General features: G+C 36.3%; 3 protein-coding genes across 9 annotated transcripts in view; 2 read left to right on the top strand and 1 right to left on the bottom strand.

Moving 5' to 3' along the window:
* Positions 1-1,899: 1,899 nt before the first annotated feature.
* Positions 1,900-11,407, top strand: proca (protein C (inactivator of coagulation factors Va and VIIIa), a). 2 transcript variants are annotated; one of them, XM_016249288.1, is made up of 10 exons: positions 1,900-1,986; positions 2,260-2,315; positions 2,492-2,575; positions 3,039-3,196; positions 3,275-3,299; positions 3,929-4,039; positions 9,068-9,208; positions 9,543-9,664; positions 9,795-9,912; positions 10,348-11,407. In XM_016249288.1, the coding sequence occupies exons 3-10, from the start codon at positions 2,506-2,508 to the stop codon at positions 10,905-10,907; spliced, it is 1,305 nt and encodes a 434-aa protein (XP_016104774.1). In that variant the 5' UTR covers positions 1,900-1,986; positions 2,260-2,315; positions 2,492-2,505; the 3' UTR covers positions 10,908-11,407. The 2 variants fall into 2 exon arrangements, with proteins under 2 accessions (XP_016104774.1, XP_016104772.1); XM_016249286.1 differs by lacking the exon at positions 1,900-1,986 and having other exon boundaries at positions 2,159-2,315.
* A 1,445-nt stretch (positions 11,408-12,852) lies between these two features.
* Positions 12,853-14,718, bottom strand: LOC107564257 (dual specificity phosphatase 28-like). 2 transcript variants are annotated; one of them, XM_016249292.1, is made up of 4 exons: positions 14,416-14,718; positions 14,165-14,182; positions 13,535-13,761; positions 12,853-13,120 (listed from the first exon to the last, which is right to left on the bottom strand). In XM_016249292.1, the coding sequence occupies exons 1-4, from the start codon at positions 14,428-14,430 to the stop codon at positions 13,060-13,062; spliced, it is 321 nt and encodes a 106-aa protein (XP_016104778.1). In that variant the 5' UTR covers positions 14,431-14,718; the 3' UTR covers positions 12,853-13,059. The 2 variants fall into 2 exon arrangements, with proteins under 2 accessions (XP_016104778.1, XP_016104777.1); XM_016249291.1 differs by lacking the exons at positions 14,165-14,182; positions 14,416-14,718 and having other exon boundaries at positions 13,535-14,101.
* Positions 14,719-18,061: 3,343 nt separating this feature from the next.
* The window catches only part of wdr33 (WD repeat domain 33), a 31,537-nt gene continuing 25,227 nt past the window's right edge, over positions 18,062-24,371 (top strand). For 4 of the 5 annotated variants that reach the window (XM_016249282.1, XM_016249280.1, XM_016249281.1 and 1 more), the window contains exons 1-7: positions 18,062-18,552; positions 21,256-21,478; positions 21,560-21,628; positions 21,705-21,809; positions 21,934-22,029; positions 22,140-22,291; positions 23,755-23,852. In XM_016249282.1, coding sequence (XP_016104768.1) covers positions 21,275-21,478; positions 21,560-21,628; positions 21,705-21,809; positions 21,934-22,029; positions 22,140-22,291; positions 23,755-23,852 — 724 coding nt within the window. In that variant the 5' untranslated portion in view covers positions 18,062-18,552; positions 21,256-21,274. The remainder of the gene's footprint in view (positions 18,553-21,255; positions 21,479-21,559; positions 21,629-21,704; positions 21,810-21,933; positions 22,030-22,139; positions 22,292-23,754; positions 23,853-24,371) is intronic. The other variant, XM_016249279.1, reaches the window with a different exon arrangement.

The raw sequence follows: 24,371 nt of genomic DNA, 5'->3' as shown, positions 1-24,371 counted from the left end.
TAGAAAATGGTAAATCTAGATTTACAAGGTGTCATAAAAGGGATGTTGATGTTTGGGGTTTTTTTTCTATTTATTTCCTGAGTGCAGTATGTGCAATTTTTCTTAGTGTTAAATTGTTGATTTGATAGCATGCCTAAAAAATAATGACTTGAAGTAACATTGTTTTAAACAAATAAATGCCCTATTGTTGTGCTAACAATCTGTTTTCTGTCTTTGTATTAACAACTTTAAGTTTTGAGTACAGCTTACTTGAGAAATTTAAGGCAATCTGTTTCCACACATTTGTCTAGCAATGTGAACAAAGCAGACTTGTTAAGAGAACTGTTTTGTTTGAGTTAAGCTTAACTTACATCTCTAAGTTGGCTGAACTTGTCAAATTGAGTTAGCAACACTCAAGTTTTCTGGTAACCTATACCTATACACAAGTTACCTATACAAAGTTACAGTAAGTTTTATTAACTCAAAAATGATAAACTAATTTGCTTGAGAAATTTGAGGCAATCAGTTTCCACAGGTTTTCCTAGTAAGTTCAACTCATTACTTTTTACAGTGGGGTGTCCTTTTAATGAGTCATCATATGGCATCAGTGGACCTCCTCTGGCCATGGGATTGGCTGCTTTTGCTATGGGATAATTATCATAGGCATACAGTATATAGGTATGTAGTTGTTATGTGCAGCAGAAACCTCAAAGTAATCAGGAGGAATTGGACTATCAGGTGAGCCTGGGGATGGAGGTACTAGGAACCCCCTTCCCAGGAGGATCATCCCAGATGAGAGGGCTGATGAGACCAGTAATCCTGCAATTATTCTTATCATCTGAGAGGAAATAAAAAAGGATGGAGGAAACCGGAAATAAGATTTGAACACTAAGGAGGTATTGCTGTTGCGCAGTTCTGGAAAACATGTAAGCAATGTGAAAATAATTTTTTTAAAATAATAAATCATTTAAATAATAATAATGAGAAAATTGAGTTTAACCATCTTACATCTAAATAATGAGTTTGACCATCTTACAGAACAATTTGGCTGGTGATCCGTTTGGATTTACAGACACCAATCCTTTAAAAATAAAAATAAGTTAATGGATGCGCAGTTCTGGAAAACATGTAAGCAATGTGAAAATAATTTTTTTTAAATAATAAATCATTTAAATAATAATAATGAGAAAATTGAGTTTAACCATCTTACATCTAAATAATGAGTTTGACCATCTTACAGAACAATTTGGCTGGTGATCCGTTTGGATTTACAGACACCAATCCTTTAAAAATAAAAATAAGTTAATGGGAACAGATATCACAGATTATTTTTGCACTGTAAAATTAGTTCCTGTAAGGCTGCTTGGTACAGTGTGTACATTGCATGCATGTGTGTCCCATTGTGATGTTAAGCCTTGTTTATGTCTCCAATAATAGGTGTGTGCTGACAGCTTTTATTTCACTATCAATATCATATAGCTCTGTTGTATGCAGATTATAGCAGGTATTCCTATGTTAGCAAAAGAGAGTGCAAGAACGTGTGACCCATTATGCAGCAGAAATTGAGATGAGTTTAAATGCTTATGCTAATCAAAATGTAGGCTATGCATATATTGAGGAAAAAAGATCAATGTGGGGCAATTTGTACTATTTCTTGTCCTAAGACAAGAACGCATTTTGGTTTTAGGACAACTTTGATGAAAGGTTTTGATCCACTTCAAATGATTGACTACTGTATATATAATAGTTAAAATGGAATTCTATTTATTTTTTTAATGCCATAAGAACATCTTTCACCAATCCTAAGTAATTAAACCTCAAATGTAATTGTCTGGTCATTTAACTATAAGCTGTACAGTTCAGCACACGTAGGTGTAAGTGGACAGACAGCAGATGAGAATGCAGGAGCATTCAGACTGTGGACTCTTAGTAAACAGAGTTGGTTAGTCATTAACACACTCTAAACACCACGTTCTCCATTTCTGTTCCTTTCTTATTTTTCAAAATGTAAGTAAACATTTTTAATAATTATTGAGGGTTAGTTAAGTAGTGCAAATGAAGTACTGTCTCACTGTGTTACCTAATGGATGATATTAATGTACTCACAAAATTCCTGATATGATTGATCTCAGCAACTATTATTTGCTCAGTGAAAGGTTTGGAGTTCAGTTAACTTACTAAAGGCTGTTCATGCTGTGCTGTCCTGGGTTAAAGACAAAGCAGAGACCAATTGATGTTAAGACATATTAAGGTTTTTGATTCATGTGTCTTCCAATATAGTTTTTTTCTGAGGACAAATCTGGCCTCCAACTACCCTGTTGAAATTTTGGAATACGGTAAGAATGATTTTTGTGTGTTAGTATTTTATAGGCGAACTTTCATGCTTTGAATGAAAGTAATTATCCATGTATCTCACACCAAACCATTACTTTAAATTCTATGAAATCTTCAAATCTAAAAGATGCTCAATATTCAGGTATAATTCAAGATTTCTGTCTTTCTGTATTTACAGAGTCTGTTGCCATAATGAGGAGTCTCTTCTTCTGTATCTCGGTACTGGTTGTATTTTGGTCTGATAAGGCTCTCTGCAAGTCAGGTATGAGGTCAATAGCCCTGTAGAATTTATAAACAGTTGCAAAGTGTATGTATTATACTTGTCTGAATTTGTCTGAAGCTAGTGTTCTTTTGGAAATATAAAGATTCAGAGCATTTGTACCACATTAGAACATGTAGCTAATTTAGACTTATTATAGATTGTGTCTTATTAAATCAGTGCAATATGCATGTCACCATTAATGTTACTTTTGATTGATTGATTGATTGATAGCTATTTGGCAGCATTAGTTTATCAAATAATGATAAACAACAGAAGCTGGCAAAATATTTTTGAACGTACTCAAAAACAACAGCAGTGGTGGAGTGAATTTTCAGCAGACACAATTCATTCTTAATGAATTATCTCTTTAGTTTTTGTAGTACGCAATAGGCTTAAAAGCAATTTGGAAATCTACCCTGTGTGCATTGTTCTACCTTATCAACCCTGTGTCTATTTTGGTCAGCATTTTCTAGCAGCCCAAAAGCACACATGCTCCTGCGTTCAAGAAGAGCCAACACTTTTATGGAGGAAATAAAGCCTCCATCATTGGAGCGGGAGTGTAGGGAGGAACTGTGCAATTTTGAAGAAGCAAGGGAAATCTTTAATACAAGGGAAGCCACGGTTGGTCATGTTAGCTTTTTACTGTATTAGCATTTTTTCCCACTTAAATTATGATCCACTGATCTTTTTTTCTTGCAGTTGGAATTCTGGACGGCATATAAAGGTTAGTTATGTCTGTCTTTGAAGCCTGAGACACACTGCACAGTTTTCGGTTGTCCCAGAAAAAGATTGGCATCATGAAACAATCGTGGCGATTTCTGTGTTCGTGGCTTCTAATCGGGGGTCCTATGTCGTACAGTGAGAGAGGTTCAAAGACGGCTGTTGTTATGGTCTTGCGACCAAAGATAGCCTACAATAATTTTCTAACAATGTCAGAAATTCAGCATTGTCATCGCACAGCGTGTTTGCTGCTACGACCCACGTTCGCTGACCAACCAATAAAAATGCGACATGAAATCAACGCGACATGGCGCTAAAACATAACACTATTTACCTCAAGCTCTTTCGCCGCTTTCACTACAACTGCCAAAGTGTGATTCATCATACTATTTTTGTTTACCAGTGGCACATTCTGATCATGTTTTATTATTCTATAGTAACCTTCTTCGTAGCGTACGAATCAATAGGTGTCATCATCATACAGTCTGCATACATGTCGTTCCCAAGTTTATCAGATCCATTATCCCACAGTGTGATTTTTAATGATCTTATAGGATTGCTGAAATCATGCAGTGTGTAGAAAGCTTAAAGCATAATAAGCACTGGTACTCATTAGTTGTTTTGCACCCTTAGATGGAAACCAGTGCAACTCCAATCCTTGTGTTCATGGGAAGTGTGTGGACCTGTTACAAGATTACTCCTGCACCTGCAACACTGGATTTGAAGGGAAACACTGTGACCTGCGTGAGCCTCTTGTTTTTTATACAATTTAAATGTTCAAAAGTATGTTTTAAGTTGTTAAAATGCTATTTACATTTACATAATTTGGTCAGTGAAATATATATATATATATATATATATATATATATATATATATATATATATATATATATAGAGAGAGAGAGAGAGAGTAGAATCTCAAATATTTCTTAGCATTATTATTATACATTTATTATAATTGTTAGTATTATAATTAGGGCAGGCACAGAGCCCTATTGTTTTTTTAAGGACTTTTTAAAATCCCACTATCTGGGGCATTTTTGGCCCCTTAACGTGCTCAAAAACTTATGAAACTTTGAACATACATTGGAATCTGCGGCCATCTGGGACAGGCAGAAGGTCATGTGGGGGGGGGTCACCAGAGTGGGTCCGTGTTACACCCTTTAATAAGGCCATTTTCAACAAGCTCTGTAGCACACACCGCTTCACCTACAGTCATCAAAATTCATATACATATGGATCTCATCAGTCTAAACCACTAACAGTCAGTGCTCTGCCCAACAGGAAATTGGCTTTGTGGAATGTTTGACAAATGCATGCTCTGAGATGTGATTTTTCATTCGATCCCTACCAAACGAAAACGAAACATGTATGGTGGAAAAGGGAAACAGGAAGTGTGTTATAACTTCAGCAGACATTGTCTGATTTTGATCAAACTTCAGCTGTTTCTTCAATGTATGAGGCCGATCACATACACTAAAAAATCCTGGGTTATTTTTTTAACCCAAATGCTGGGTTGAGCCTTTTGGGTCTTTTTTTTGGGGTTATTTTTTCAGTGTTTGGGTAGTTTTTGTGTTACCCAGCTCCTGGGTCAAATGTAACAACCCAATGTTCCGTGTTACACCCTTTAATAAGGCCATTTTCAACAAGCTCTGTAGCACACACCGCTTCACCTACAGTCATCAAAATTCATATACATATGGATCTCATCAGTCTAAACCACTAACAGTCAGTGCTCTGCCCAACAGGAAATTAGCTTTGTGGAATGTTTGACAAATGCATGCTCTGAGATGTGATTTTTCATTCGACCCTACCAAACGAAAAAGAAACATGTATGGTGGAAAAGGGAAACAGGAAGTGTGTTATAACTTCAGCAGACATTGTCTGATTTTGATCAAACTTCAGCTGTTTCTTCAATGTATGAGGCCGATCACATACACTAAAAAATCCTGGGTTATTTTTTTAACCCAAATGCTGGGTTGAGCCTTTTGGGTCTTTTTTTTGGGGTTATTTTTTCAGTGTTTGGGTAGTTTTTGTGTTACCCAGCTCCTGGGTCAAATGTAACAACCCAATGTTTGGGTAGTTTTAGTGATACTCAGATCCAGGGTCAGACGTAACCCAGCGGTTGAGTTATTTATCTCTGGGATTTTGAGTCTTCACTTCACGAGAGAGCAGTTCTAAGCGCCATCGAATTGATGCATTCTTCGGTAAAATACAGGTTTGTGTACATATTTTATCTATAAAATCGTTACTGTGCTGTATATAGTTAAATTTTAGCAACATACATGTGCGTGGTGTGAATCACATTTAATGAGTGCATGATGGAAAAGCCTGATGCTTTGCTTTTTTAAATTCCTTGTTTTATTGTTGTGATTATTGTTTTTATTTTATTTTATGTAAATCACTTTGAATTACCATTGTGTATGAAATGTGCTATACAAATAAACTTGCCTTGCCTGGCCTTGCATAAAATAAATGATTTTGTTCATAAAGATACAGAATATAATACTTTGTTTGGATGTTAAAACATGTCCTCAGAGCTGTTTATTGTTTGTTTATTGGCAGGTTATGGACTCACAGCATGTTTCGGCTAGAGTGAAACGCTGGGCGGCGGTCCATTAGCATTTCCCCACCGAACACGACTCCAGCTCGGGCACGAGAACCAGCGCCGTTACGGTGGAAACAGAATAACAGAGACTGGTCGATTACATGTGTATTACTTCTGTTTAATGTAGATTTTTTTTTGTTCTAATGTTTGTTAAACGAGTTTAATAGGCTATACATATTGCCTAGATTTAAAAACGATATAATCAATGCTGTAAATGATAAATAAAGGAAAATAAAGGAAGTTATCATGCAAACCAGTGGTTGTGTGGAGTATTTTAGAAAAGGGTATATTATTTAAGTTCATCTGTAAACCTTACTTAATGTATGAAGTAAAAAATAAGCTAGTAATATAGTAAAAATGAATAAACCCATTAGCTGTGTTAAATCAACCCATTATGCTGGGTTAAATAAACAACCCAATTTGCTGGGTAAATTTAACCCAAGATGGGTTCTGTCCTATATTTACCCAGCCCTTGGGTTAATAACAACCCAAATTGGGTTGTTTTTAACCCAGTGTTTTTTAGCGTGTAGATGTGACTATTATTACGTCAAAGTTATAGTGCCACCAACTGGCAGCAGGAAGTTTTTCGTTTTCAATTTTTTTTTATTTTTACCTGATTTGCTTCAAACTTCATCAAAATAATGTCATGACCCGGCAGATGTGAAACTGTCATGGGATTCTTGACAAGATGGGTTCTGTCCTATATTTACCCAGCCCTTGGGTTAATAACAACCCAAATTGGGTTGTTTTTAACCCAGTGTTTTTTAGCGTGTAGATGTGACTATTATTACGTCAAAGTTATAGTGCCACCAACCGTTTTCAAAATTTTTTTATTTTTACCTGATTTGCTTCAAACTTCATCAAAATAATGTCATGACCCGGCAGATGTGAAACTGTCATGGGATTCTTGCTATCTTAAATACTGTTGCCATGGCAATGCTTCAAACTTTAAAATTCTTCTTTATACTCCACCAAATTCTGTCATACGATTTACAACAAACTTTGGCAAGATGATGCTAAAACATGGAGGAACCTAAACTGCAAAAAGAGTTTTTGAATATTTCGAACTGTATTGCTATGGTGATTTATTAAAGAAATGGCAAAAAAATTAACAGGACTTGTCTTTTAGTCCATCTTTAAAGTGCATTGTTCAAACTCCTCAAAACTTTTTAAATATGAAGAATAAGTAATTCTGAGAAAACATGCTTAGTTTCTTAAATTGCTGAAGCTATGGGGCCTAACAGCAAATTATAAACGATCAGACATTTCAGCTGACAGATGAAGGCTGTAATACAAAGGTTGTACAAAATGTTTTATATCCTATTAATTTTGAAAACATATTTGTCAAGTTGCCAAACACAATTAAATATGTTGCTGTCCATTGAAAATTAAGAGACAATTTTATACATCAAGTTTAGGATATTTTGTAAAATGTTTCTATAAAGACACCCTATTATGTTTATGTGCTAGCAACTAGACTGTAACCATATAATTAATTCATAAGGACAGCACAGTCTCATACAACCTCACTCCAGCTCAAAAGCACCCACAGCCCAAAACTTTGATTTATTTACTTTTTCTAATATGTTGTCTTTTCTAACATGTTGACAGTTGTGCTATTAGATGGAAAGGAATAAATAAAAATGTAATACCATTGATTAACTACTAAATGGCTGTATAGCCCTATTTATAAATATTTTAAAAGGTTGTGGAATTTCTGTTTTTTAAGAACTGTGTTTCCAGACAATTATATGCAGTTATACATGTTGCATTTGGATATATATTTGTTTGTTCATTTATTTTTGAAGTTTAGATTTCTTGTTTGGAATGTTAAAAGCTTCATAAGATCTGTATCTTTCTTGCTATCTGATTTCATCCTTTTAGTTTAGTCTTTGGGCTCAACTCACTAGCAAGTCTCAAATGTAACCTTTGATCCCTCCCTGTCCCCATGTGTGTGTGTGTGTGCACGTGTGTGTGTCTGTTTCACACTCTTGGTATTCTAGAGTAACCCTTTCATTGAAAAGGGGGTTTCACCGAAAGTGGGTTAAATACATAAATAAATAATTATATATGTCATGAAAGTAGGCAAATAAATAATATAAATTGGTGGGCAAATGGAAAATGTTTAAGGAAATGCTAAACTCATCCTAACTATTTTCCTTTGATCACTCATTTATTTCTGAATGTAGTTCCACTTTTTTCCTCTGCGCAACATGCTAATGAGAGGGTGTCAATTATGCAAGAGTAGGCGGATCGTGTGTGACTCGCTTGAGCGTTTGCCGGCGCATGCGTATTAACTTCATCAGTCAAGGTGACTGATTATTATCTTACACTTTTTCATAGGGTTAATTTTGTAGTTATAATCATGAGAGAGCTAAATCATAAAATATTTTAAGTGGCCAATGTAAAATATTAATGCTTACATAGCTCTTATTTGCAATACTGAACCGTTATTTGCTTAATAGACCGTTTTTTCCCATTAGTTATCAGAACAGAAAATACAGGTGACAAAAGTATGTCTGTTCCTCGATTAAACCACTTCATACCAGTCATCTCACAATAACCATGGGATACTGATATTACAGTTGTCCATAGCTGGAGACTCAATCGGGTTACAAAAAATGACGTCAGGAAACAACACTGGCCATTTCTTTGGGTTGTTTGTAAAGTCACAGATACTGTACGGACAATACAGCTCAGTTTTTTATGTACCTTGCTCTGTTAAACGGAAAGTGAATTTACGTAGGTCATACTGGATTAACACCATGCATTTCCTGTCAGCGGGAAAGCCGCACCCCCAGCTATGACATGACCCCGACCAAGTCCATGGTTGACACCCTCTCATTAGCATGTTGTGCAGAGGAAAAATAAATGTGGAACTACGTTCAGAAATAAATGAGTGATCAAAGGAAAATAAATAGGATGAGTTTAGCATTTCCTTAAACATTTTCCATTTGTCCACTAATTTATTTTATTTATTTGCCTACTTTAAATCACATGTTTAATTATTTCTATATGTATTCAAACAAGAATTTGTGTATTTATACAGACATTTATTTATTTGCATATTTATTTATTGATTGATTTTTGCAGGTTTCGTCCTCCATAGTCTTGAGGTCACGGTGATAAATGTCCTGACAGCAGTTCTTTGGTTTTGTCCTCAGGCAGGACAGCCACTAACTGCTCTTTGAACAATGGGGATTGTGATCATGAATGTCACGATAGTGAGGATGGTCTTTTTCACACATGCAGTTGTATTAAAGGATACCAACTACAAGACAACTCTAGAAAATGTATTGCCAAAAGTAAGTTACCTCAACAAAATGCAAATATAAACAATATAGTTTGTGCTTATTGCAAATACACTGATGATTTTTTTTACACTGGTGATTTTGTATCCACAGTGCACAAATTAATGCTTAGATATTTGCATGTGTATTCGAGACTGTATATCTGCATTTGTGGACATTTATAAGACTGTCTTTGTGCAACATTTATTCACAAATGTGGGGTGATTAACATAGTCGTATAATTATATCTTCATTAAAAACTATATGAAAATATAAAAAAATATCTTCATATAATTTCTACCATTTGGAAGATAAATCTGTGATTTATGTGCATTTTTGTCATTTACAGATGAGGCTTCATGTGGCCAGATTCGGATTGCAAAGTCATCTTATATTAATAAGCCTTTAGTAGGTTTACAGCCGTGGGTAATAGGAGGTACAGTTGGCAAAAAGGGAGAGAGTCCCTGGCAGGTACTTTTGATTGATTTGTAATATCTGTGTAATCATATTTAATAATGCCAAATGTTTTATCAGAGCGAATCCTGACAATTATCATATGTTATACCAAATATTCAGTCAAATTATTTTGTGTATTCTGTAGGCTCTTATACTCAATCATTTGGGCAGGTTTCATTGTGGTGGAGTTCTGATTGATGAAAACTGGGTTCTCACTGCTGCTCACTGCCTAGAGAAAAGTACAAGGTTCACTGTCAGGCTGGGTATGTAAGACAATTTGATAAAAATTTAAGTATTCCTTCACAGTGTAAGGCTTTTTATCCTCCCTTATATTTGAGATTTTAGAAGATGCATTACTAAAGCAATTTGCCACAAACAAAGTGCTAGAACACAGCTTAGAGTGTTGTTTACTAAGCTTAGGCCTCAAGTGAAAAGAAATACCAAAAGACAATCTAGATACAGTGTTATGTTCCCTTAAAAAGCGTATTAATTCCACTCATGGTGCCCAAACTATTTGACAAATAGCAGTGAAAGAATCCTGAGAAATTACACTTTGTTTCTGTGACAGTCCTTGTCTCTGTAAAAAAACAACAACAAACGAGTAAGGAAGCAGCCTTCCTTTTTTAACCCATCATAAAACATAGCCATCCATAAACACTCTCTGGCTTTGAATTCTAATTGTATGACCATCTCTCCAGGTGACTACGACCGATTTAGGATTGAAGGATCTGAGATGACCCTTCCTGTAAAACAATCTATCGCCCACCCACAATACAACCCTTTAACTGTGGACAATGATATAGCTCTGTTGCACTTGGCTACACCAGCCACATTTTCCACATACATACTCCCAGCATGCCTCCCTAGCCAGAACCTGGCCGAACGAATGTTGCATCGTAACGGTACTGTCACAGTCGTCACTGGCTGGGGGAAGGACAACGAGACCTCTCATCGCTACAGTTCAACTCTCAACTTCATTGAAATTCCAATTATAGACAACAAAGAGTGTTCCAGGCATATGATGAACAACCTTACTCAGAACATGCTTTGTGGGGGAGTGCTGGGGCAAATAAAAGATGCTTGTGAGGGGGACAGTGGGGGTCCAATGATGACACGGTTTCATGATACATGGTTCCTCGTAGGTCTGGTGTCCTGGGGAGAAGGCTGCGGGCAAAAAGACAAACTTGGCATCTACACCAAAGTGTCCAGCTATTTGGACTGGATAGATAGCGTTCGTCAGGGGTGGGATAAAGTTTAGACCCCTACCTGTCTACCCTGTTTTGCCTATTACAGAAAATATAAATCAGTGTGCTCCCTATAGCTCTTTGGTGTATAGAAATTGACATTTAATAAACACATTAATTAAAACTGCTCTTATTTTCCTGTTATCTGCATGTTTGGGAAAGTAATGCTGTCAGTAATTAAAGTAGACAAAAGTTACACATTATGTATTAATGAGGCTATAAAATGAACACAAACTTTCATAGTCCCATTATTTGATTCCTCTATTGGGTAACACAAAAGAATAATAAATACTGTAAGACAGGACTTAACATATAATGTTATTTAAGACATGCTAAAATACAGTTCTTGTTAGATTTGTTAAACGGTTTAAGAAATTTTGGGATGACCTGTATGAATTTATATTAGTTTTTAACCTGACAGCGGCGAAATACAGCAAAGCATACAACTGCATCAGAAAACATGCACTGGGGACATTCCTGAGAATGGACAATTACAGGTCAAACAATTCATATTCAAAACAATATTATACTGAGTAAAGGAATACTTTATAGAAAAAGGAAATAGAGAGATACAAACAACATTTTAAATGGACTCTTTTATACAAAAGCTTACAATTACTTTGATGAATACCCTCTCTATGGAAGGGTAAAGTTGAAGAACTGCTTTCATGTTTTGTTTTTTTGTGTGCTGCATTTATATAAAATATTTAAGTATTTATCTTTTTACTTTTTATGTAGCCTAAATTAAATAAAATCCTGCTGAGATAATTATTTAGGAGGGTAATGTATAATTGTGATGCTTCTAGCAATCTGGAGGTTTTCTAGGTTTGTTAAAGGGATGCCTCTGAAAAAAAGATTTAAAAAAAAAAGTTTAGCAGAAAAATTAGGAGCCCTAATCCTGCTTTAATAACCTAAAATCGGTCAAAATGTAGGGTGGTACATATGATGATTATATTTCTACATATAGGCCTATCATGATTATATTTCTTATATAACCTATAATTTGTAAACACATATATAAGCCAAATGGTAAATACAAATAATATTTATATAATTTATATAAATGGCAAATATAAATAATATTTAGATCGACAAACTGTACCGTATAAGATTTAATTCTAACTGAAAGTAATCTATAGGCTATCCGCTGTCGTTTTCAAAGAACAGCGCAAAACTATCCCTTTGTCCAAATACCCACACTTGCGGTCTTGGCCACTTGAGAGCGCGTGCGCGCGACAGGAAGTAAGTGCGCAAGACTGTCCCAGGTCTTAAAAATACCAAAGCGCAGTGCGCTTTATGCCGAGTTCACACTGCACGATTTTCAAAGACGTCGCATCACTGTTGGTTTCACACTGAACGACTATCTGGGGTAGCATTCAGTTTTTGCTGTGTACGATTTTTTTTGGCGGGGTTCTCCTGGTACAATTCACATTCCAGGGCCTAAATATCACGTTATTGGGGTCGCTTCAACCTGCTGACATAAAAAACAACCGGCGGCAATCGCGGATTTGCTAACACTGGCAAAACATAACTCCTCCCCAAACGTCCCGCTGCCCTGTATCTTGGTCTCTCATTGGCTGTAGGTCATCACCAATGTGTTTTTCAGTAAGAACTAATTTCACACAGCGCGATTGTGAATCGCCGACAACTCCAGATATTTAGCATGCCAAATACACATCTCACTTGAACACTTGGGCCAAATACAGGAAATACGTCATATAAGTAGTCAAGTGCGGGTATTTGGACAAGGCATATGACATTCCATTCACTGACGCGGCAGCGCACATACACTTACTTGCCTAAATAAAAGCTTGCTGATTTTAAATTTGAAAATAATTTTAAAAAAAAAATATATATATATATATATATATATGATTTTTTTTTTAAAGTTTACTATAAAATAATTTTATTTTTAATACTCCCTTTTTATTTTAAAATATAGTAGTATTATCACATTTTTATAATCATTTAAGGCACATATCGTTATTATTGTTATTATAAGGTATTCGTTATTTGCAGCAAGCTTGAAGAGCGACATGACTAAAGACTTATTATAAAGCCCTGAAGTTTGAGAATGTCATATCAGGAAATGTTGGTATGAAGTTAAAGTGGAGAGAGGTTAGATCTGTGGCTGGCCGACCTCCTGATCTTCAGCTCCTGTTCATTTCACCTCAGCGGAGTCCAGAATCCTGGGTTAGGCGCAACTACTGATCGGGCACTTTTTACTTTTAAATTACAGACGAGAAATAGGAACTACAGAAGTAGTAAACAACATTAAATTCTGGCATAAAAATCTAGAATGATGTGGCTTTTCATTATCAATTAGGCTGCATTCAGTAATGATTAGAATATGAGTGAGGTATATTTTGATGTCTTGTGGGTGCCTTTATTTTGTGCATTTTATATTCATTATATATTATAGTTTTGTTTCGTTTAATTTTACCTTGCTGCCTATAATTCTGCTTTTCCTTATAAACCAATAAAATATCAGCAACAAAGAAAAATAATTAATGACTGAACATATAAAGTTTCAAATACCTATTAAAAAGAACTTTAATTTAAAAATAAATTACGCATAAAATGCATGTGTCCTGACTAGAACTGTTTCATATCAGACTTCAATTTGACAAACACTATTCATACCTGGAAGGCATCTGTCAAGGTGAGACCCTGGTGCTTCAATAAATAGGCCACACAGACAGTAGCTGAGCGACTGCGTCCATTCTTGCAGTACACAACAGTCCCTCCCCGTTCTGCCTCACTGGCTATGGCATCAGCACAGCGGTCAAAATACTTGTACAGGTCTTCTTGAGGGTCATCAAATACAGGTACACGCAAAGTGCTTACCCGCATAGAGGGAAAGGGTTGCTGCTTGGAAACATTAAAACAAAGAGTGACCTTCTCCTTCTGGATAAGTTCATTGCTACAGGCTGATTGGGCATTACTGATCAGCAGACAGTCTGTAACTGTGCTTAACTGCAGCATCTCTAACTATATGCTTGCATATATTTGACTATATGTTTGTGTATCTTGAAGGAACATCATAAGTATTGAATAATCATTATAAATCACAGGTCCACTGGGTCCCACATTCACAGTGGGAAATAGCTTAATGTTTCATTTAATATAGTCATTTCATTTAAATTCTGAAGATACTGGTGTTATTACAATACAGGTAGATGCACACAGTAGATCAGATACTAAATTATTATATATACTGCATCAGCAAGGAGAATGGTCAGATGTTTCAACCTCGTTGTAATGCCCTTACACAGACAAGTCTTGTGAGCTGTTGATTAAATAAGACAGGGGAGATCATTATTTGTTTAGAACAAATACAAACACAGGTAAAATAAAGGCAACAACACTTTTGTACAGTAACCTGAATGTAGGGTAAAGTATTGAAATTGTTCACTGGGCATGCTCCAACACCATGTTTAACAGCGCGGATATGCATAGTCTTCCACCCTCATTCAAAACACGACATAAACATTGAGCTCAGAATTAAGAAACCATTCTGACCTGCAGATTAGGCATGGGGATGATCCTCGAAGCGGATGTGTCAGAGCTGCATCATCCTGACCGCCACAACAGTCCCAATGACAGGAAAAACGTGCAGTGAACGCACATGCAGCTAATTTACCCCGCCCATTTATGACAATAATCGCCTTCCTCTCCTTCAGTAACCATAGGATTAAAAATAGCTGTTACTTGAAAACCATTGCTTGAAACCTAAACTTGACATACAGTTGACCCAATCTAGATGTTTATGTCTATGCTGACGTTTTGTCGCTGAAAAAAAAAAAGTTTGGCCTTTACAGTCCAAACAATTCAGCAGTTGAATCCGCGTTTTTTTTGTTTTTTATTGCAGTAAACAACAAGGATTACAGTACGTACAAAACAAACAGTAAAAAACAGTACGTACGAAACATACAAAATACCAATCAATAATAAACTACTTGAGGATTAATAGATAAAACATCACAGAAAAAAACTATATAATATAAAAATTCTTAAGAAAAGGACAGAAGAAAAAAAAGGCACACAAATAGAAATACAAATATATTAGGGAAAAATCTTAAACATGGCACAAATTCTAGATGTTTTTATAGCTTTCTTGTTAACAGACGTTGAAATTGTATTTAAATACAACTTCAGTTCTTGTCTGAAGATGTTAAAGTGGGGTTTACATTTAGTATATTTACATTTATGGACATAAAACTTTCCAATAAATAACAGGAGGTTTATACAAAAACTTGCATTAAATAGATTCTTATCTTTAGCATAAAACCCCAAAAGAATGTGTTTATAACACAAAGAGAAATCATAAATATTTTGGACAATCAGAGCATTAACATTATTCCAGAAAGACTGAACAAAGGGACTCTCCCAAAACAAATGAGCTACAATTTCAGAAGAAAATTCACAGAACGAACAAAATGTATCAGTCGCTTAATTTATCCGCAGTTGCAACACAATTTGTTGGCAAAAGTCGAATCATAGCCCCACCTAATGGACAGTTGTGTATTCCAAATTTAAAGAAATAGTTCGGTGTCATTGTATGTAAAATACACTTTCTCAGTTTTCATTTTATGTTAACTGAAGAAAGGACGTCATATGTTTAGAATGAGGTGAGAGTAAGTAGACAAGTGTTAGCAGAAATTCTGGGTTAACTAACCCAAATAATCAAAAATATATCTAAATAAGCAATATTAAATAGTATTAATTATATAACTACTTATAAATAATGCGTAGTATGTAAGAACATTTGTTCTCCACTGCATTTGACAGACAGGAAAATAACCCACAGGTAAATGACCAAACTAACCCAGCTCTCTGTCCCTAGCTCTATCGGTCAATGGATCACCAGCTTTCTGACAGATAGGCAACAGCTAGTGGGAATTGGTAAATTCACATCCAACAACCGCACCATCAGCACTGGCACCCCTCAGGGTTGCGTCCTCTCCCCACTGCTCTTCTCCCTCTACCCCAACGACTGCACCTCTAAAGACCCCTCTGTCAAGCTTCTGAAGTATGCAGATGACACTACAGTCATCGGTCTCATCAAGGATGGAGACGAGTCTGCTTACAGACAGGAGGTTAAAGAGCTGGCTGTCTGGTGCAGTCTTAACAACTTGGAGCTGAACACCCTCAACTGTGGAGATGATCGTGGACTTCAGGAGGAACCTGAAGTGGGACACTCACATTGACTCCACTGTTAAAAAGGCCCAGCAGAGGTTGTACTTCCTTCGCCAGCTGAGGAAATTCAACCTGTCACAGGAGCTGCTGAAACAGTTCTACTCAGCCGTCATCGAGTCTGTTCTGTGCACTTCAATAACTGTCTGGTTTGGTTCAGCTACAAAATCAGACATCAGAAGACTACAGAGAACAGTTCGGACTGCTGAAAGGATTATTGGTGCCCCCCTGCCTACCCTCCAAGAACTGTATACATCCAGAGTGAGGAAAAGGGCTCAGAAAATCACTCTGGATCCATCACATCCAAGCCATCTCCTTTTTGAACTTTTGCCATCTGGTCGGCGTTACAGAGCACCGAATACCAGGACAGCCAGGCACAAGAACAGTTTCTTTCCCCAGGCAATCTACCTCATGAACAGTTAATGTTCTCCCATTGTGCAATTAAAGTACAGTATGTGCAATAACCTTTGTAGTGAGGACGTTCTTGGCAGTGGCAAAGTAGGCGGCAAAAACCAGCAAAAACTCTGAAGTCTCATGAGGTTGCTTTGTCATTTCAGGCATGCATCAAGCATTGGAACAGAATTCATCCAACATGTTTCCAAACAAACAAAAAATACAAATAAAACAAAAACCAAAAGAAAACTTACACAGGCGATTGGTCCTTCACATAGAGCGCATTGGCCACTAATCCAACTAACATTCAGTTTTGTCCACTACTACTACTACTACTACTACTACTACTACTACTACTACTACTACTACTACTACTACTACTACTACTACTACTACTACTACTACTACTACTTCTTCTTCTTCTTCTTCTTCTTCTTCTTCTTCTTCTTCTTCTTCTTCTTCTTCTTCTTCTTCTTCTTCTTCTTCTTCTTCTTCTTCTTCTTCTTCTTCTTCTTCTTCTTCTTCTTCTTCTTCTTCTTCTTCTTCTTCTTCTTCTTCTTCTTCTTCTTCTTCTTCTTCTTCTTCTTCTTCTTCTTCTTCTTCTTCTTGCGGCAGCTTAGACGCTTCAAAGGCGTATTGCTGCCCAACCCAGTTCATCCTCCCCTTTCTTTACCAAACAATTAGACTTTTATAAGAGAGGCTCCTCCCCTCAAATTCAAACAGTCCAATGATAATTCTATTTCAATTATGATCTAATTAGCCCAAACTTCACTTGAAAAATGTCCATGATCTTCAACATCATCATACAAACATTGACATTAGCATCTTCTTTAATAAACACTATTTTCCATCATGGAACCCAATGTGCATTTTAAAAGACATGCATCCCAAATAACATTCAAATAACATTCTCCACACTCTCAGTGAGTAAGCTCCTCCCCGCCAATGGATGGAATGTATGTGGCTTCCTGTTTGCGGGCCGGCCCCTCCCACTAGGTAGCTCCAAAGGGAAAGGTAAGACAAAGAGAATCATCATTATCCAACAAACATTATTTGGCTAATTTCCATGTACCTTTTCCTATTTACAAAGACCAAGACCCCACACCAATAAACATCAATCACACTGGAATGTGCACCTTCCATGTGACTGAAACAAGTGAAGAAAAAACAATAAATAAAGTTTTCTTAAACAAGACATTGTGGTATGGTTTCTTTAGCTTACATGTTACATACCCTCACGATGTCACAACCTTATACTTATTTATCACCATAAACCCTAGTACATCCCTACAACTTATTTTATTTTATTCTATTCCTATTCCATCTATAGCACACCTGTACATACAATTTATTCTTTCTTTTTATGTGCGGTTTATATTTATGCATGTGTTTTTTATTCACATCTCACTTTTATTATCTGTGTGTTGTTGTTGTCTCCGTGTACTGGAAGCTTGTGACACTATAACAAATTCCTTGTATGTGCAAACATACTTGGCAATAAAGCTCTTTCTGATTCTGATAAAACATGCAGTTAGTGACGCAGTTCTCCCGCCGATGCGTCTGACGTCATGACGTCGTTTCGGAGTTCCAAGCAACGAGAAGAGCGGAAGCCTCGAGATGGAGGCAGGGGGTTAATTAAACGCGAAAAATAGCGAATTAACGCGCACTCTGGAGATAGTTGACATTTCATTTTCAGAAAGACATTACAATCGTCTCCACAAGGAAGAGTCGTGTGTTAAATTTAGATTAATATACTCAGTCAGCACTGGATATTTTGGGTGAGTTTCTCGAGTATTGACCGGGCGCCATTTAAACACGCTGTGCGGGAGACAGGAAAGAAATACCCACTCTTACAGCCAGCACACAGCTATCTGCTTCAGCGAACAGATTCTGCACTCAAATAAACACACTTATTTTAAGGAGATTATGTTCTTATTCTGGAAGACTGAAAATGTGTCCTGTTTGTGAGGGCCTGTGGTAGCATCAGGTATTTATTGTGTTAGCTGGCTAAAGGCTAACAGACCTCGAACTGAAGAGAGACATTTGTCGACCTCGAACAAGAAACTACAGGTATAAATTATGCATTAGTCGCCAATTCAAGTTTTGTTTTAGCGTCTAAATTTAAGAGACAAATGTATTTAATAATTGACTCGTGTGTTTCAGTTTTAGTAGGTTTGAAATTGAGCTCTCCGTTATTACGTGAGTGCGGTGTGTAAGACGCCACCTAAAAAAATTAATTTAAACCATTCCCATAAATGTTTTTCAGGCATTCACAACCCCCCCTCAATGTTACCCAAATAACGTTTTTATGTCGAACATTTCAAGTCGAGTCGTATTGTATTTGCGAAAGTGCACAACTGCACAGGATGTGCGATGTTTTCCATTAACAGCTCTTAAATTCAGTCCTTCTTCAGAAATGCAGCAGCATCGACTTAACTCTTAAAATAGTTTAAATGAAACCGTAAATACTGCATCTATGACGAATACATGTTTAGTCATACTGATAATAAAATATGTTCTCACTTTTCATCTTAAGTACAAGTTTAAAGTACAAGTTTTTTTTAATTTTTTTATTAACCTTAGTGCCAATGGAGGGGCTGATTACTTGTGTACAGAAGAACTGGGTACTGTTTGAATTTGCATTGTTTTTTGTTTAGTTTTTCCCCCTTTTCTCTCCCTCCTCACAAATTAATAATTTGCATAAGTGTTAAGGGGTTAGAGTACACTAGGACAGTGCTTCCCAATTGGTTTTGGTTCTGGTCCCAAATTTTACATTGAACCTGACAACATTGTTACACCAATAAATGTAGGCTAAATTTAAGGAGCAAATCAGGTAATAATGCCTCTTAAGCTATTGACTACATTATCACGTTTTACAATGCAAGTAACAAAGTTGGTTATTATATTTTAAGACAAAATTTCTCTAAAGTATACACCTCTCATTTTTGTTTACTTGCGACCCAACAGTTGAGAATCACTGCTCCAGAATTATTATTTTTTTCTTCTTCCTGAAGGGACAACAGCTATTCGGTCTATGGTGCAATTTTGTTGCTCATGCATACCCTCAAATACATGTGTGTGTGTGTATGTGTATGTGTATATATATATATATATATGTGTGTGTGTGTGTGTGTAAACACACTTGAGTACATGAATGCATTTTCCTAGGCATTAGCAGCATCATTCACTCTTATAACACAGACTAGTTTGAACGGTTTAGTACACATACCTTAGTGTATTTGACCCAAGTAAAGTCTAATGGTGTACAAGTAGGATCCATGAGTTGTATTTGTATCGAGAGATGTAATCCATCACTGAGATCTTACTTTATGAGTGAGCTAACAAGAAACTGACACAATGTTTTTTTTTGTTTGTTTTTTTAGGGAAAAAAAATGTTACAGAGTGCAATGTATATCTGCTTTTTAGGAGTTAAATTTCAATAATAATTGATCGCTAACATTTGTATACTAATTATTACATACTATGTATTTATTACATACTAATTACAACTTAAACACATTTACTTAAAATCACAGGGAATTATACCTGGTTCGATAACTAAATATAACTAGTGATTTTGAATTTAGTTATTTGCTTTTGCAATGAAATGTCCTATACATGGTGTTGAGCCTGTTAGGTGCACTTGGTACCATAAAAACAATTAATTGAATCAGTCACTGATGTAATTCCATTTTTATGTGCCCATGTTTTTTTTTGGGGGGGGAGCAGTGGAGCTGGCACTCCACCATTCAGACCATTTGACCATTTTGATCATAATGGTTTTAATTGGAAGGATGTCTTAGTGAATGCATATTTTTAATATTTGAAAGAATGTCAACTGTTTTTTTTTTTTTTTTTGAAAATTAAGTTATACTAGGTAAATTTATTTAGCTGTCAATGCTTTAAACTACACATGCCTAAATTAGAACCAAAGCTGTTTTAAATGCTTCTCTATTTCATTAATTTTGAAGGGTTACTGTGGAAAGCATGATGCTTTTAAAGGTATTTCACGCTGTGGTTCCAGATGCTCAACATCAATAAATATTTATGTAATTTCTCTGACATGTAAAATTATCCTGTCCATTAATCTGGAAAAAGCTTTTAAATTCAGCTTTGGTTTGCTTTGATATGGCTTGCACCATGCCTCAGCTGGCATTTGGAGCACCTTTTTATGGAAACCAATGTATAATTGTGATAAAGAATTTCTTTATAATGATTACAAAGGATTTTACCCTTTGTGGTCTGTCATCCATTTTCAATTGATTACTCCGTTTATTCCTCCTAAACACACTTTTCACATCCCGAAGAACTGTTTTGATTTATTACAATGTCTTATTAATTTGATGCTTAAGTTATGCTCAGGTTCACTTATGTAATGTAGCCAGTTTCTTGCACAGTAGAGTTAGAGATGTTTCTTATTTACCAATTGATGGCCTACTCTTTTTTTTAATTTTTTTTTATTAATTTGTTGCTGCAATTTAGTTTTGGATTCTGGGAACAAACTTATTAACCATAAAAAAGTTAGTTTAAATGTACCAATATTTCAAATCGCTTAGAGTGACGTTTTAATACTCCCAAGTTGTTTGAAATATTGGCACATTTAACCCATAAATATCCATTGCTGATACACTAATTTGTTAATGTCTTTTATGTTTCTGTGTCTTCTGTCTCTTTTTCTTGACCTCTGCAATTGGTTGTTTTGTGTTCATTTAAAGTGAGCCAATGTAATAAACCCTAAACTCATGGTAAATTTCTTTCTCCTCTTATCCTCAGCTGTTACAAAACCGTCACTATGGCAACAGATATTGGCTCACCTCCCCGGTTCTTCCATATGCCTCGGTTCCAGCACCAGGCACCTCGTCAGCTGTTTTACAAGAGGCCGGACTTTGCCCAGCAGCAGGCTATGCAGCAGCTCACTTTCGATGGCAAGCGCATGAGGAAAGCTGTGAACCGCAAGACCATTGATTACAATCCATCTGTCATCAGATATCTTGAGGTATAAGCCTTACAAAATGTAACGGAGTGTGGCAGTGTAACATCTGGCAAATATAACATCTGGCAAATTACTCCATTTCAGAATCGATTGTGGCAACGAGATCATCGAGATTTCCGTGCTATTCAACCAGATGCAGGCTGCTACAATGATGTATGTTTTACTACTACTTTGCTTAGTTATTATGTTTATTCTTCAAGTTCATATATTTCTCATACTTTTTTTGCAGCTTGTTCCTCCAGTTGGTATGCTTAATAACCCTATGAATGCTGTTACAACAAAGTTTGTCAGAACCTCCACCAACAAAGTCAAATGCCCTGTGTTTGTTGTGCGGGTAAGTGTTAAGCTTTTGATTTGATGCTTTGTGTGAAGTGCGTCATTTCGCTATATAACCCATATATAGCCTACTCCTTTGGTTTTTCTAAACCTTTCATTACCCTTTTCTTGCCTTCTTATAGTGGACTCCTGAAGGCAGGCGACTTGTAACGGGTGCCTCCAGTGGGGAGTTTACTTTATGGAATGGGCTCACATTTAACTTCGAGACAATTCTTCAGGTAACCAGAGACCATATTTTAGATTTGTGGCACACCGCCCTTGCATAACAACTTCAGAATCTTGCTAAAAGGTCCTTATCTAAGTATCCCTTTTTCTTTTTCTCTCATAGGCTCATGATAGCCCTGTCAGGGCAATGACCTGGTCTCACAATGACATGTGGATGTTGACTGCCGACCATGGAGGTTACGTGAAGTACTGGCAGTCCAACATGAATAACGTCAAGATGTTCCAGGCTCACAAGGAGGCGATTAGAGAGGCCAGGTCTATACACAATCTACCATTTTCTGTAGTTAACCCAAGCCTGTTACTGCCCCTGCAGGGGCAGTGCTCTGCCTGTAGGGGGCTCTCCTCAGTGCTGTCAGTTCTGATATGTTCTTCCCTGTGCTGCTCAATGTTTATGTCCTTTATTATTGACACGTGTGTGTTGTTGTTGCAACACTGCATTTATTTGTCACCTGTGGCTTTTGAGTTATGTATTCTCATCTTTTATATACATAACTTCTATGTACAGAAAAGGTGTATTTTTCACACTTTTAAATAAAGTATTCCCAATTATTTATATTCTAAGGTGATGACACAGTCTAGAATAAAAAAAGGGTGGAAAACAACCGTTAAAAAGACCCTCGGACTAAAGTGTTTGTTGGAAGGGTTTCTTGGAGCCTCCATAGTGGAGGAGATTCTTGCACTGGTCTATTTAAAGGAAACGCACACAACTCTTAAGTTTCAGTTCACAATGGTTTACCAGTGAGACAGGAGCTGTGCTGCCGCTACTGGCCATCAGAGTCTTTGTCACGCTTTCAGTCAGTCCCTAATAAAAATTCTGCCTCTAAATAAAGATTTATAAGAATAAATAACTCCGATATTTACTTTTATACAACTCTGCGGGTATAAATGCACATGGAAACATTTTCATCCACATTAAAATCCAGGTTTATAATTCATTGCCACTCCCTTTTATTTTGTTAACTCTGACACACACAATACAGAGTATGTAATGTCCTTTCTAATGCAATAAAATGCAATTTCTTCTGCAATATTTTTAAAAACAAAAAAGAAAGCCACAAATGTAAAGCCTGAGGTTATTAGATCATCAAAATGGCTCATGGGTTGAAGAGAGGCTTTCGCTCACATCAGTGGTTTATTTCTGCTTTTTCCTATTTAAAAAGATTGAGTGCATAGTAAGAACATCTGAGCACTGGGTAATGTCTGTACTTTATGGTGTTAGGTGGATTGATACATCTGCCTTATTTGTGTGTAGAAATAGCTAAATAATGGTGTGTGTTAAGAGGTCAAAAGAGTAAGTTGGTGAACTGAGGCAGGCTCAGTTTTGCCAAATGCTTGAACCAGCTTGTGTGCCCTCTGGAAGGAAGAGCAGTCTGTAGGGATGCTTGTATTTGAAACACACATGATTACACTTATTAATTGAACTAAAATAATTACTTTTCATGTGCTCATTCTATTTTCTGATGTTGTACAGCAAGGATCAGAATACAGAGATATGTGCAGTCAGTGTTAAATATGTCTTTAATTTTAGCTTGTGGTATTAGAGATGGATTTAAGCAAGTTACGATAGGATTGTTCTGTAGAGTGAGTTGTCTGCTAAGGAAATGGATGGTTCCTTGTCAGATCCACTCAAAGGGCCCCCGCAGAGTGTAAGGTGTCCACCCCACAGAGAACTGCTATGTTATCCTTCATTGTTGATTCTCTCCCTGCTGTGTCTTCAGTTTCTCTCCTACGGATAATAAATTTGCCACTTGCTCTGATGATGGAACTGTACGCATCTGGGACTTTCTCCGCTGTCATGAGGAAAGAATTCTGAGAGGTATGTTATATAAGATGTGGAGATACTTACAAACGCTTTCCTTTAAACATAAAATGGCACTGTCATCTGGGTTCACAAACAGAGTCTCCACATTACCTTTTACACACATCTGCCAACTTTTGTGTTCTTTTGCTTTTTTTGGTCATTTACATGGGTCTGCAATTTGTTTTAATATTTATTTGACTTTGTGTTTGAGATTTTAACTAATATTTGACTGATCAAGCACTGAGACTGGTTAAATTCTTTTATAATATCTAATAATAATGAAGACAGTTCCCTGTATGTTGACAGTGTTTTGTACCTTTTTTTAAGGAATGCATGTTCTTTCTGTTGAATTTTCAAATATATATTTTAAAAAAATTAAATATTTCTGCACACTATTTGGTGGTTGTGCCTAATAACCCTGTTTTGTGTATTATAGTATTATATTTACTAAACATGCCTGAGTTAATATTGTAGGGCACTATTGCTGTAGTACTACAACCAAGCAATCTGGGGAAAAAAATTTGCAGTAGAAAA

This window comes from Sinocyclocheilus grahami, unplaced genomic scaffold (assembly GCF_001515645.1).
Source record: "Sinocyclocheilus grahami isolate Dianchi unplaced genomic scaffold, SAMN03320097.WGS_v1.1 scaffold919.1, whole genome shotgun sequence".
Taxonomy (NCBI): Eukaryota; Metazoa; Chordata; class Actinopteri; order Cypriniformes; family Cyprinidae; genus Sinocyclocheilus; species Sinocyclocheilus grahami.
Note: the sequence above shows the minus strand (reverse complement) of the source record. Positions and strands in the feature narration are given on the sequence as shown.